At 40.0% G+C, this 15,584-nt stretch overlaps 1 protein-coding gene across 1 annotated transcript in view; it reads right to left on the bottom strand.

Annotated features, from left to right (window-relative positions):
* LOC139164125 (fatty-acid amide hydrolase 1-like) overlaps window positions 1-15,584 on the bottom strand; it is a 32,360-nt gene continuing 16,776 nt past the window's right edge. The window contains exons 8-15 of the mRNA XM_070745818.1: window positions 14,953-15,078; window positions 13,338-13,435; window positions 11,574-11,673; window positions 9,989-10,029; window positions 6,930-6,969; window positions 5,004-5,112; window positions 2,420-2,565; window positions 1-799 (exon numbers count right to left, since the gene is read on the bottom strand). Of these exons, the coding sequence (XP_070601919.1) occupies window positions 671-799; window positions 2,420-2,565; window positions 5,004-5,112; window positions 6,930-6,969; window positions 9,989-10,029; window positions 11,574-11,673; window positions 13,338-13,435; window positions 14,953-15,078 (789 nt within the window). The 3' untranslated portion in view covers window positions 1-670. The remainder of the gene's footprint in view (window positions 800-2,419; window positions 2,566-5,003; window positions 5,113-6,929; window positions 6,970-9,988; window positions 10,030-11,573; window positions 11,674-13,337; window positions 13,436-14,952; window positions 15,079-15,584) is intronic.

The raw sequence follows: 15,584 nt of genomic DNA, 5'->3' as shown, positions 1-15,584 counted from the left end.
TTTCAACAAAAAACATGTCATTGTTTCACAAAAAGTTGTAATTCCAAAAAATAATGTTGTATTAGCAGCAAACAAAGCAAATACATTTAACTGAATTTAGAAATCTAAAAAACTGGTCCTGGAAAAAGAATGTGTGGACTTCATCCTGTCTTAATCAATGCCAAGAGTTACTCATTTTCAAACTTAAAACCACTTGAAACTACTTGAACATTTAATATATTGCTAAGTTGCTGAATAACTGACAAACATACTTTCACCTCTGCCCAGGGAAGATTAGGGAAATTTAATTTTTATTAATACATTGCATTGGAATACTATCATGTCCAAGTACACAATCAGATGTTTGACTTTTCTGTTCATTCATGTACATAATTACCAGGGGGGAGAAATTCCTATCTGCTCCATCCCCAGACCCTCTGATTCCAAAACCATGTTAAAATTTTCAATTTCATTATTTTAGACCTGGTAATTTTTAGTATCTATTGGGACACTGAATATTTTAATGGTAAGCAATTAGAGGTGTGCCGCTCAACCCTATAATTATTGCTCCCCTTACATTTTTCTCAACAAATTCATCCATAGTGACCTCCCTAAATTGTATAAACTAAATCAGTCCCCAGGGTCCGTGGTTCCTATGAAAGAATTCCATTCTGCTTCCTGTGATAGCCTATCATTGTTTCCTTGATTTTTCTCTGGTTAGCTTCTCCACTTCTTTCATGAACCGGAGACAGAGTTCTTCTTGCCAGGGCAAAGCCACACACTGGACAGCCACAGGGAGCCCCACACACTCTTTCACTGCCTACAAGGACATAATAAAGAAAGCATCTTTTTACAGCAAGTGACAAATACAGATAGTCCTTGAGATAAGAGTGACCACTGAAGTTACAACATGCCTCCTGAAAGCTCCTTATAACCTCCTTTACGACTTACAGCTGCTGCAGTATCCCGACATTCGGGATTTGGCGGGACCCAGGAGAAGAGCCTTCTCTGGGGCGGCCCCGACCCTCTGGAACCAGCTCCCCCCAGATATCAGAGTTGCCCCCACCCTCCTTGCCTTTCGCAAGCTCCTTAAAACCCACCTCTGTCGTCAGGCATGGGGGAATTGAAATTCCCCTTATAGAATTTATACATGGTATGCTTGTATGTATGAGTGGTTCTTTAAATTGGTTTTTTTTAGATTGTTTTTAATATTATATTTGTTTACATTGTCTTTTTATATTGTTGTTAGCCGCCCCGAGTCTTCGGAGAGGGGGGGGCATACAAATCTAATAAATACAAATACAAATTCCTTAGCCTTACAACTGACAGAAAGGACACTACAACACTCCCCTCCCCCCGTCTCTCTCTCTCTCCCCCGTCTCCAGAGGTGGGCTGCTAAGGTGGAACGGTGACATGTGCTCGCCTCTGTGGATCTGAGTGCTAGCGGAGTCCAACGCAATTATGCTACTGCACCTGTGCAAGTAGCAAAATCATGCATTAAGATGTGGGTGCACCCATGTTTCGGTGCAGTTTTTTTGCTTCCGCGCATGCCGAAACACGAGCTCACCTGTGAAAAAACCGTGTCTCTGCACACAATTTTGCTACTTGCACAGGTGCAGTAGCATAATTGCGCTGGACTCCGCTAGCACTAAAAAGCCACAGAGGCGAGAACTCGTCATCATTCCACCTTAACAGCCCACCTCTGCCCGTTTCTCTGTATTGTGGCCCGCAGGCGGCCCATGCAGCTGATAATACTGCCTTTAAGTTTATTATTATTATTATTATTATTATTATTAATTAGATTTGTATGCCACCCTTCTCCGTAGTTTGTGTGTGTGCGTGTGTGACCTCTACTAAGACAGTTATTAGTACTTGTTTATTGATTAAAAGATAAGTTCGAACAAACTGTGTGTTTTGCTATGTTCTTAGCTAGGACAGAACACTCTCTTCCCCTCCCTCCCCCATTCAGTTCTACTGGGACCCTGCCGGCCTTGGACTACTGTCCAGACACCTGTCATCCATCACACCCTTACCTTTCAAAGATCTCTGAGCCTCACACTGGGGAAAGATGACAGGCTGCCCTTCAGAAGGAATTGCTATTTTCAACATGCCCACAATTCCTTTGTGGTCACACAAAGGTGGTGTCTCAGGGTTGGAGAAGGCCAGGGCAGGGTCCCCCAAATCACTGTAGTGTCCTTTGAAATTCTTTAGCTTCTCTAAGGCTCTTCAATATATCTAAAGCACCCTGTGCTCCACTTAATAACTTGCCGTTTTCTGTTTAACAGCTGTATCAGGGAGATCAAGGTTTGTGGGGTTAAATGAGGCCACCTTGCTTCATGGCCATCACGACACGTGACCGTAATGGACAGGCTCCACTGTGGTCGGATCTCAAGGATCCTGTAAATACTGTTGGGCATTATCATGAAGCAATTCCAAGTACCTTTGCAAAGAGTTTGTCCCCAAAATCATTGTAGTGTCCTTTGAAATTTTTTAGCTCCTCTTCATCCTCCTTTGTCACTGTTGTAACTGGTACTATTCCAGCAGGACAGTCCAAGTAGTTATATAATATGGTGTTAGCAATGGCCTCTGAACAGACAAGAAAACAGAAAGGAAATTAAATGGTTACTCAGCTCTCTTGAGCAACTTGCAGTGATTAACAGCACAAGGAAGACTGTACTACCGTATTTTTCGGAGTATAAGACGCACACTTAAAAGAGGCTGAAAATTTGGGTGCAACTTTGAATGTAGCTTTTTTTGAAGTTTATTTTTCAGCCTTTATGTGTTAACAATCTTCCCAGCTCTTACCTTGCAGGTTTTTTCACTGTTACTCTCTCCAAAGAGAGCCCTAAATCTTTGCAGGCTTTTTTCATTGCACTACTGGCTCTGAATAAGTTTCTTTCCAGCTCTAACAAAATGCTAATGATCTTCCCAGCTCTTACCAGCTTGCAGGCTCTTTCATTATTACTCTCTCTGAATAAGTTCTTTTTTAAAGTCCTAACCAGGGGATAAAATAATGTGCTGAAGCTGATCAGACTTAGGACGCTAGTCAAATGAAAACCTGGTAGGCAGATCCCCACCCCCACACCATTTTCCTCCCCAAAACCTAAGGTGCATCTTATACACAATCTGAAGTTAGTTGGGGGAAAGATCAAAAGCAACATGAGAAAATATTATTTTACTGAAAGAGTAGTAGATCCTTGGAACAAATTTCCAGCAGATGTGGTTGGTAAATCCACAGTAACTGAATTTAAACATGCCTGGGATAAACATATATCCATCCTAAGATAAAATACAGAAAATAGTATAAGGGCAGACTAGATGGATCATGAGGTCTTTTTCTGCCGTCAGTCTTCTACGTTTCTATACTTCGAAAAATAGGGTACATAATTCTAATCATACATATCTCCTCCCCAATCTATATCTGAGAAAATTATCTGGAAAAACTGAAGCCGATCTCAGCAACTAAAAACAGACACAAGGGGTTTCATGTCTTGTCTTTAACTTTCCCCTCTTTAAAAAGACACTCAAAATAGTTTTATTCTGGAGACTATATGGATGCCGATGATCATCAGACCAGTTTACAGACTATTGTTAAATTAGATTCCCACAGTCTGCAGTCTATTTACGAAGAATTTTAGAAATATTGTCTGCACTGTCACAAAAATTGTAGTCACGTATTCTCAAAAGAATAAATGTGTACAGTGGTCCCTTGACTTTCGCAGAAAGGTATGCCATGCGTTTTCAAAAAATATTAATGTGAAAAATACTCCGCAATTTTTTTGGACACCACGGGTTTTCCCACAGCCGCCCGATGTACAGTACTGTGCGTTTTAACTCTCCTCCTCTCCCCCCAGTCGTCCGGCTTCTTTAAATAAAAGCTCCACTTCCACCCCAGCCTCCCAATCCCTCCCCTTTAATTCTCGGAGCATTGGTACGCTCCACTTGAAGCCTCTTTTTAACTAGTTCTCAGTATGATTGTTGAATGATTGGTTTGATAGGTTTTCTTTTAATTGAATTTAATGGTTGTTTTAATGTATTATTAATTGGATTCATATTATTGTTCTGTTTATCTACTTGCTGTGAGCTGCCCCAAGTCCTCAGAGAGGGGCAGCATACAAATCCAATTAAATAAATAAATAAATAGTTTTTCCGCCGCCGTCACTTACTGCTGCCCGCTGCCGCCTCTTCTTCCCCCACCCGCCTAAGCCACCTCCCTTAGTGGTAGCGTCCAACCTCCCAGCTAACCGGCCTGGAATCCCAGCTTCGAGTCCTGGTCTGGATCCCTCTTGCCTTGAGCTTCCCCTTCCCCTGCCCTGACCCTGAGCACCGGTACTTCTGCCGCTGCCCTGGGAGATGCTGGCAGCGAGTGCAGCAAAGCCCCCCACTTGCTGCTCCGTTGCCCCAGCGGGTTCTGGGGATAAGTAAAACCAGGAATGGAGGAGGGAGGAAGAGGAAGGAAGGAAGGAAGGGAGCGTCTCTACTTCGCGGAAATTTGACTTTCGTGGGTGGTCTTGGAACGTATCCCTGCAAAAGTCAAGGTACCACTGTACTAGTTTATAAAGGCTTTTGAATTGGCTCTTAACTAATGGAAAAGCAAGATCAAACAGTATGATTCCATTTGGAATGACTTGGTCATCCACAGATGAAGGTTTTTGTCCAAGTGTACAGAGAACTAGACAGACATTTTAAAAAGCAGCTATATATTTGCCTCTTATAAATGTTTAATGAGATAATTAATGAGATAGTTTGAATGAGCTTTAACAACAACATGAAACATGCCAATGTGAATTCTCTTGCTTGTAAGCCAGGATGGAACTAGGCATGCAATGTGGCAAGATCCATAACAGGAGTATATTATAGTATTGTGCAGTGCTTCAGATTCAAAAGTGCAAGCTCTTTAAAGCAGCCACCCGTTTTCCTAGGAACAGTACAGCCATAGTAAAGTTGTGTTTGGTTCAAAGTGTTGCAAAGAATACGAACATACTTTTTAAAACATTGTTTTACAAGTTTTTTTAAAAAATTACCTGGTAGTTTTCCAGCAAACCCACTCTTAAAAGCAGGACCTATAGCAGGACAAAGCAGCACATCCAGTTCCAGTCTTTTCCATTTTTCAGTGAATTCTCTGCAATATTCCTAGTGATAACAGATCAATTTACATATCAGGGCTACCTTTTTTTTCCAGTTTATAAACCTGGCATCCAAAAAGTACAGAGAGTATATGGTAGGGGCAAGAATAGCACAGCAAAGGTGGGATCCTGAGTTGCTATTCCTTGAGCAACTATTTTATGAATGAACAATATGAATCGAGTCCACTGGGAATTAAGCTTAAATGTATTTTTCTTCTTTCACTCTTGAATCACATTGTTTTAAAACGTAATCCTTAGATTTGAACTCTTAATTGAGGATTTTAGAAGCAAAAATTCTACCTCATCCCAAGCTGCCCTTCTAAAAATACCCAGAGTCAACACTCTGGTCTTTTTCTCCCCATTCCCATAGTAAAAGACTCAGACTCAGAATAACAGAGTTGTAAGGGATCCTGGAGGTATTCTAGTCTATCTATCTATCTATCTATCTATCTATCTATCTATCTATCTATCTATCTATCTATCTATCTATCTATCTATCTATCTAATTATTAATCAGGTTTGTATGCCGCCCCTCTCTGCAGACTCGGGGCGGCTCACAGCAATAATAATACAATGTAAACAAAGCTAATATTTAAGTTTAAGTTAATTTAAAACCCCAATTTAAAAACCAACCATACATACTAACATACCATGCATAAATTTTATAAGCCTAGGGGGAGGGAAAGTCTCAATTCCCCCATGACTGAAAACAGAGGTGGGTTTTAAGGAGCTTACGAAAGGCAAGGAGGGTGGAGACAACTCTGATATCTGGGGGGAGTTGGTTCCAAAGGGTCGGGGCCGCCACAGAGAAGGCTCTTCCCCTGGGTCCCGCCAAACGACATTGTTTAGTTGACGGGACCCGGAGAAGGCCAACTCTGTGGGACCTAACTGGTTGCTGGGATTCCCCTGTTAGGTAGGAAACCCTACATCACTTCAGACAAATATTTTCCCAATATCTTTTTAAAAACTTTCAGTGTTGGGCATTCACAATTCACAGTCATGTGACGTCTGTTTTCTGTGTGTGGTGATTCATTTAATGACCATAATGGGGATGATATAAGTCCAACACAGCTATGTGATGTTTGGCTTAACAACTATGCCACTTAATGATAGAGTTTCTGGTCCCAGTAGTAAAGTGAGGACTATCTGTATTTCTATCACAGAAAATTTCATTGAACAATAGCATAAGTACAAGAAAAATAGACAAGTTTGTGTAACTGCAAGCAGGACATGAGAAATAAACAAGTTACAATCTCATCTTATATTTCATCTTCTGCTCTTCCCCTGCAAAAATATTCTGCAGACACCACAAACCTTTGTAGACGAGCACAAATAGCTGTAAGTACAAGGACCAATATGATATTAAACTTAAAACAATTATTTAAAGCAGTGTTTCCCAACCTTGGCCACTTGAAGGTATCTGCAAGGCATTCGCTGGCTGGGGAATTCTGGGAGTTGAAGTCCAAATACCTTCAAGTGGCCAAGGTTGGGAAACACTGATTTAAAGGACAGAATAGTTTCCCACATAGGAAATGTAAGCACTGTTCTTCATCTTGAAATATCCACAAAGACAGCATTTGTAACAAAGACATCTTTTACTGATTTGGCATCTTCCAAATATATTGGATTATTGGGAGGCATTAGACTATAGAAGAATGATCTCAAGACTTACTGCGTTTTGCTATTATGCAGTAGTTTTTAAAAAATGGTCTAAATCTGTGGTCTGAAGCTATAAAAGACCATGCTATATTTTCCAATGCCTCAAAAATATTTACACGTACAAGATTTTTATGCAGTTTGGAAAGAGTCCAAAATAAAATTTACCTCAATTTCCGAGTGACATTTCCAGAGTTCTTGTACAGACCTAAAAGGTCAAAGAAAACATATGAACTGCAGATGCATGGAATTGACTGTCTATATTCATGACCCGTAAGAGTTTTCCCCAATCTGGTGCTATACAGCTACGCTGGCTTAATTCCTTTGGGCAGAATGGAATTGAAAGTCTAATTGGGCATAAGACAAGATAAACATTTTGTATATTAAGGGCAGTAAAGTTATCACATTAACTTCGGCAAAATAAACCAACGCTTGCTGAGATCATTAATATGGAGATCAAGAAATATTTGTAAAAAGCATCAGTAGAAAGAAAATATCTATCCAGACCCTCACAGCCTCCAGGCGCCAAAATAACAAAAATGACCAAAAAAATACTATTAGTGGCAATTTATGCACCAAATGAATGTCAAGATAAGTTTTATTCTAAATTATATGCTAAAATAATTAAATATGAAAATATTTGTATGATGCGAGACTTTTAATGCTATTGTAGAGGTGGAATTTGACTCTAAGATTACAAAAAAAGAATAAAAAATTAAGAAAAATACTACCAAAATCCTTTTTTTTACTATGGTAGATTAATTAAATATTTTGATGCTTGGAGGGGAATGTTTCCAACAAAGAAGCAATATAGATTTTATTCCTCCAGACATATGTCCTGGTCAAGAATAGATATGTTGAGGATGTCAATAGATTTACTAGCAAATATACAAAATATAAATATTCAAATAGGTATGTAGGCAGATTACAACCCGATTACAACCACTTGGAAAAGACAAAAGAAAAAACCTAGTTGGACATTAAAAGAATTTCAGCAATTTATGGGGGGGGGGGGGGTGACTTTTCTTTAAAGGAAAAAAAAAGAGTGATATTTCACTCCAATTGTATGGAGTGAGATATTACAGGACTGGTTATGACATATGTGAATAAAACAAACAGAGAAAGAAAACCAAGAAAAAAAATAGAAGAAGAATATAAGAAATTAGAAAAAGAACTTCAGAAAAATACCCAGAATAAAAAGATTAAAAATATGATGGAGCAGAAGAAACACAAGATGAACATGATGGAAAATGAAGAGTTGGCTAGAAAAATACAAATGACTAAACAGAATTTGTTTGAACATGAAAATGAACCAAGGAGATGGTTAGCCTAAAAAATGAGGAAGAAAGTGGGAAAATTGATTAAATAATTGGAAGATGTTGAAGGGAATTTACAATATCAAAATGAGGAGAAAAAAACATAGTGTGGACATAATAGGAAAATTTATATAAGCAAGAAAAAATAATGAAAAAGGACATAAAACAATACCTGGAGAAAATGGAACTACCTAAAATTTCAGAAAAGTTGTTAGATAAGAACTTGTTAGATAAGAACATAACAATGATGGAATTAACAGAGCCAATTGAATGTTAATGTTGTCTGTCTTTGTATGTCTAATGAAAAATAATAAAAAAAATATTTTTTTTTTAAAAAAAAAGAAAGACAGAAAAATGGTAGAGCACCAGGACCAGATGGTTTACCTGCAGAAATATATAAGACATCAGAAGAAACATTGGGAATTTTAATGTTGGAACTTTATAATGAACTTTTAATAAAAGCCAAGATACCAGATTCATGGTCGGAGGCATTCACAACTTCAGTGCCGAAAGAAGAAACTGAGCTATAGACCGATCTCACTTTTGAATGTGATTATAAAATCTTTGCTTCAATAATGGTGAATAGGCTTTAAAACAGTTTAAGAGAATTTATACATTCAGACCAAAATGGGTTTTTACCTAAAAGACAGATTAAGGATAATATGAGAACAATTTTGAATACATTAGAATACAGTGATACCTCATCTTACGAACCGCTCATCATATGAACTTTTTGAGATACGAACTCAGGATTTAAGATTTTTTTGTCTCTTCTTCCGAACTATTTTCACCTTACAAACTCAAGCCGCCACCACTGGGAAGCCCTGCCTCTGGACTTCCGTTGCCAGCCGAAGGCTTCCCTCCATGGGAAACCCCCCCTCCGGACTTCTGTGTTTTTGCGATGCTGCAGGGGAGTCCCAGCAGCGCAAAAACGGGCGCTTCGCTGGCAACGGAAGTCTGGAGATGGGGTTTCCCAGCGAGGGGAGCCTCAGCGAAATCACAGTATCGCAAAAACACGGAAGTCCTCAAAACCCCACCTCTGGACTTCCGTGAATATTATAAAATATTATATTATAAATAAAATATAAAATTTGAATATTATAAAATTTGGGGGAAATTTTATGAATGGGTGGAAAATGAATATGTATAGAAGATAAATAACACCGATTAAAATGGAAGAAAATAAAAACTTAAAGGTGTCAGACCCAGGTGACAAAATTAGGCAGTTAAGGAGGCAGCATTAAGATAATAATAAGAATATACCTAGAAAAAAATAATATGGATATAAACTTAGATATGGAAACAATATAAGCTTAATTAAGTTATGTTAGGGAGACAAACTACCTGTCTGTTAACTGCAAGATGGATTACAAATTTACTTATTCTGGGGAGGAATAAGAGGGAGGAAGAGGAAGTACAGAAGAGGGCAGAAGACAGAGTGTAGATGGGAGAAGAGGAGGAGGTTAAAAGAATGGAAAAGGAGAGAAGGAAGGAGAGAAGGGGAAAGGTGGTAGAGGAAAGAGAGAGAGGTGGTAGAGGAAAGAATGAGGGAGGGGAGTGACATAAAGTACTATGGGAAAACAGATAGGTAACAAGATTATAAAAGGTGCAAGATTAGGGTATTAGTTAATTGTTTATTGGATTGTAATGTATAAGTATGTAAAGTTTGAATTTTTTTACTATATATATATTGATGTTTATGTGATGAGTGTTAAAAAAGAAATAAACTTTTAGAAAAAGAAAAAGAAAATCTTATTTCAGATGGAATCATTTTTGCTTGGTTAAAAGCCTAGTTCATCACTAATTCCATCCAAACAGGAACTACAAAATCAGGAAGCAAAAAATCAATCCACTTACTACAAAGGCAATATTAAGAGATTAAGGCCTTAATCTTCCACCAAAGATATTTACCTTTCTCGCAAATTGCCCATACTTCTTGACTGACGAATATTCTAAGGAAAAATAAATGAAAAATGCCCTATTTGGCGTTGATATGAAAATAACTGGTAAAGACCCTTTAATATTATACTTCACCAAAAACTTAGAACGAAACACAACTAGCCCAAGAAGCACAAATCTACTTCTTTAGCCTTTCCTGGCTGGAGAACAATAGTGCCAACCCATTTGGAAGGTTGAAGACAAAGTTAGCTCAGTTGTTTAGTGCAGCCTGATATACCTTACATCCAAGGATGAATTTCAACCGATTCGGGAGAACCAGTAGGGACGATTTGAATCGGTTCACTGAACTGGCAAAAAACACTCCTGGCTAGCCCCACCCACACCTGCCCTTCCAAACATTCACCCCACTCACCCACGCCCATGTTCCCTTCCCCATGCGGTCCAGCTAATTGTCTCGCCAGTCACCTCACCCACTTAGCTCAGCAAAGATAGGTAATACATGCTGCCCGCTCATCCTTCACCTTGAGTCGGGGCCCAGGATATGCCATTCCCTAGGGCCCCAGAGCTGCCCCCCACCTTGGCCAGGGAATGTGTGATTTCCCAGCTCCGGCCTTGCCCTGGAACTGCTGCCCACTTGCCGCCTGCCTTGGCCAGGTTGGGGAATGCGTGATTCCCTGGCTCTGGCCTTGCCCTGGAGTTGCCGCTCGCTCACCCGCCACCTCCCTCATCTATCCTTGCACCTTGGGAGGACACAGCGAGGCTCGACCACCTTTCACGCAAAGAAGCCTCCAGCTGCTGGCAGTCGTTTTTGGCTGCCTTCTGAGGAGCTCCGTTGTGATGCGGTCCCTCCTGCTGCTGCCATTCCCCTGGCCGGGTCCAGCCAAGCACTGGCAGGCAATGGGATGTGTGAACAGGGCGGCGACAGAGGCAATGGTCCTGGGACAGCCACCCTGTTCACGCTGGTTGTACAGACACCATTGCCTGAGGGTGCAGCTCAGGGCCAGACACAGCCAGGAGAACAACAGCAGGTGGAGGGACCGTGTCACAGTGGAGCTGCTCAGAAGGCAGTCGAAAACAACAGCCTTTAAGGTACTTCAACGCAGGGGTAGGGGGGGCCATAAAGGGACAGGTGGCTGCAAGAGCTGTCTTCTGAACAGTTCCGATGTAGCGGAAAGGGAAAAAAGTTCAGCTTCTTTGTGCCACCGCACCTTAGTTGCTTTTCTCCTCCTTCTTATGCTCATACACCCAAAGCAAACATGAAGGAGGTGAGAAAGAGTAGAAGTCTTGATCAAACTTTTTTGTTGGTTCTGTGGACATGGATTGGTGAAGTGATGCTACCCCACCTTGCAGTGAGTGATGTTAGGTTGGCCACGCCCAGTCAGTCACATGACCCCACCAAGCCACACCCACCAAGTCACGCTATAGTGAACTTACTTACTAATAGGGATGAAATGTTTGAGGGAATGGAAGTTATAGGAATTTTGTGCGAGAATGCAATGTCACATTAGAACCCCCCAATAACACAGGCACAGATAACTGAACATAAGTTGGGAAACTCTGCTCCAGGTAGATAAAGGTAGTAGGAGATACTACTTACTATTGGTCTTATAATCCAGGATAGGACTTTTCGCATCCAATAAGGTAATTTGAACAACAGAATGTTAATCCTTAGTTTCGGATCTATAGGTTCGTCTTCACTGAAAGGCAACCCAGACAATCCAAGCATATAAATTAAATGCTAAGATAATTTTCAAAATGGAAGTTATCTTTCAACTTCAGGCATCATCTATCACTACTGGCTGAAATGTCTATTTTCCATGCTCTGATTAACAATTCTGATTAAACTGTAACAACCAAGAGGAAAATCCTACTAAATCAGATGTATAGGTAGTCCTTGAGTCAAAACTGTTTGTTTAACAATAGTCTGGAATTACAGATGGTTTTGAAAAGGGTGCTTTATGGCTAAATAAAGCTCTTCCAGCAATCATAAAATGTTGCACTATCACTCTGCAGTCATGTGGTCACAATTGGTAGAATCTTACTTCTTTCCATTGTAAAAGCTATCCATTTATTCTAACCTTCATCCTAAACTTTTTTTTAACCAATTACTGATTTATAGAAGGTATCTCATTACCTCAAGGCTTTTCAATGAAGCACTTTTATTAATAGCTTATAGCCTTTCACATGCATACAGGTAGCCATCGTTTGCCAATTGCCTTGTGTAACAACTGTTTGAAGTTACAAGAGTTGGGGAAGGGTAAGAATAACTTTTCAACCATTATTTGCAGATCATTGCAGGGAAACATACGGTCTTGTGAACATCATTCACTGTTGTACAACTGGCTTCCAACAATCAGAATAGATAAAGCAGCAGTATAATTGCAAGTCGAAGATACACAATGTCTCTCTCAATGATTGTCGTGGGACAAATGTGAAAACACATTATATGCTCATCATGGTAACCTGATTTTTCCATTTAGTAGTGGTGGCGCTTAGTGATGGAGTTGCCAATTATAATTTTGGTCACTAAGTGAAAACTACCTGTAGTATCTTAGATCTATAATAACAATAAAGCTTCCAGCAGAGTTAGGGATGTCGTTGTTTGGAGCAATTGGGAAAAAAGATTCAAACAGCGGAAGTTCACTAGTCCCAAATGTTTCATTCTTAGCAGCTTTCAGCATGACAGAAATTAAAACCCTGTCTCTCCACCTGACAAAAATAACTGGAAACTGAAGAGAAGAAGGTGGGGGGAATCACATTTACAAGATAAGCCTTCTACTGCTCTTATTTCACCACATATACACTTCATAGAAACATAGAAGTCTGACGGCAGAAAAAGACCTCATGGTCCATCTAGTCTGCCCTTATACTATTTTCTGTATTTTATCTTAGGATGGATATTTGTTTATCCCAGGCATGTTTAAATTCAGTTACTGTGGATTTATCTACCACGTCTGCTGGAAGTTTGTTCCAAGGATCTACTACTCTTTCAGTAAAATAATATTTTCTCATGTTGCTTTTGATCTTTCCCCCAAATAACTTCAGATTGTGTCCCCTTGTTCTTGTGTTCACTTTCCTATTAAAAACACTTCCTTCCTGGACCTTATTTAACCCTTTAATATATTTAAATGTTTCGATCATGTCCCCCCTTTTCCTTCTGTCCTCCAGACTATACAGATTGAGTTCATTAAGTCTTTCCTGATACGTTTTATGCTTAAGACCTTCCACCATTCTTGTAGCCCGTCTTTGGACCCGTTCAATTTTGTCAATATCTTTTTGTAGGTGAGGTCTCCAGAACTGAACACAGTATTCCAAATGTGGTCTCACCAGCATTTCAGACTATAGAAAATGAAATACTTACAAAGACTGCAGTAACGTGGCAGCACCATCACCAAAAAGCGAAGCAGGAACTATGTGGCTCATAAGGTAGGCCATGTGATCTGGCTCAAAGGGGACCAACTAAAAAGAAATGAAAGAACATTCACAAAAAAAGGTGTTTTTCTAAAAAAAAATGGGGAAAATATCTCTAGTCAGAAACACGACTGTGGGGGAAAAAACAATTTCTCTAAATCAAACTTGGCTATTTTAGGATGTGTAAGCATACTAATAATGGGAATTGAAGTCTGTGCCTCTTGAAGTTTCCAAGTTCAAAATCGTTGCTCTAAATTAATTACAAATTTATCACAAAATGATAAAACTTCATTCATTTGCATGTCATTCAATCTTACACTTGGGGAAAGGCTCACACAACTATTAAAAGTCAATACAAATGGACAGTCCTGTGTAATTAACTACCACTTGGAAACAGTGTGAGGGCCATCCCACATATAAAGACTCTCCTGTGTTAAGAAAATCGAATTCATTTTTAAAAACTCTCTAAAAGTAAATGTTCCCCTACACACGCATGCTAGTTGTTTCCAGCTCTAAAGGTGGTTCCCATCTCTGTTTCTAAGCTGAAGAGCCAGCACTGCCCCAAAATATCTCCATGGTCATGTGACCGGCATGACTAAAAACCGAAGGCACACGAAACACTGTTACCTTCCCACCAAAGATGGTCCTTATTTTTCTACTTGCATTTTTACATGCTTTCAAACTGCTAGGTTGGCAGAAGCTGGGACAAGCATTGGGAGCTCACTCCGTTCCGTGGCGCTTAGGGATTCGAACAGTTGAACAGCTGACCTGATCGACAAACTCAGCGTCTTAGCCACTGAGCCACCGCATCCCTTAAACTCTGTATGGTGGACACCAAAACTAGCATAACAAATAACTAATAAGCAAATTACAGAGATGAAGGCAAAGTGAACCAGAGTACAGTAATTAAATACAGTGATACCTCATCTTACAAACGCCTCGTCATACAAACTTTTCGAGATACAAACCCAGGGTTTAAGATTTTTTTGCCTCTTCTTACAAACTATTTTCACCTTACAAACCCACCGCCGCTGCTGGGATGCCCCGCCTCCGGACTTCCGTTGTCAGCGAAGCACCCGTTTTTGTGCTGCTGGGATTCCCCTGCAGCATCGCACAAAAACACAGAAGTCCAGAGGTGGGGTTTCCTATGGAGGGAAACCTCAGGGGAATCCCAGCAGTGCAAAAACGGGCGCTTCGGTTGGCAAAAGGGGTGAATTTTGGGCTTGCACACTTTAATCGTTTTTCCATTGATTCCTATGGGAAACATTGTTTCATCTTACAAACTTTTCACCTTAAGAACCTCGTCCCAGAACCAATTAAGTTTGTAAGACAAGGTATCACTGTATTCAAAAGCAAAATTAGCCAAATTGCTTTTGGCATGAAAGAACCCTAACCCTAACCTTTATTGGTAACAGGTGAAGTTAATTGGGAGGGAGGGAAGGCCCAGGTAATAGATGACGTTTTTCTCTCTCCTTCTCTACAGTTTCTCCCTCTACAAAAATTTCTTACACTAACTGGTGTTGCCTTCTGAAACTGACACCCTCTCCCCTAATAAGTATACATACCACATGGCCATTTATTTCCAGAAGCTCCTTGGTTTCCATCACAGCCCGTGCCATGGAAGGGCTTGACATATTGTAGGAATTAGTGACATGATATCCTATTCTAAGGGGAGCAGAGCTGGCATAAACCTAGAGCAACAGAAGAACAAGGGAACATTTCAAAATAATTAATCATATTAGATGCCTTAAAAGCAGGACACCACGATGGATAAATCAGCACTAGATTAGCTATAGAAACTTTCATTTCAATCACTGATGATTTTTTTTGTTTAATCTGCTGGTATCAGCCCGCTGGTTTAGCTCCAGGGGATAGCAACCAAGGGTGTGTAAGTCAATAAAGTTCTTTAGCCCAGTGTTTCCCAACCTTGGCCACTTGAAGATATCTGGACTTCAACTCCCAGAATTCCCCAGCCAGCATTCGCCAAGGTTGGGAAACACTGCCTTAGCCAATAGTTCTAAGGCACAGGACCAAATCATGTTTTCTCAGGACATTAGTTTCTTGAGCTCACTAACACAGGTTCAAAGGGGAGACAAAATGAGGTAGTCCTTTAAATATGTTGAAATAATCATCTCTGTATGTTTGGACTTTGGGAAAAGATGTTTTGTCTGTTTAAATCATTGTCTTTTCTAGCTAA

The sequence above is a fragment of the Erythrolamprus reginae genome, chromosome 3 (assembly GCF_031021105.1).
Source record: "Erythrolamprus reginae isolate rEryReg1 chromosome 3, rEryReg1.hap1, whole genome shotgun sequence".
NCBI lineage: Eukaryota > Metazoa > Chordata > Lepidosauria > Squamata > Dipsadidae > Erythrolamprus > Erythrolamprus reginae.
The sequence above is the reverse complement of the archived record's forward strand: the minus strand, read 5'-3'. Positions and strand labels throughout refer to the sequence as shown.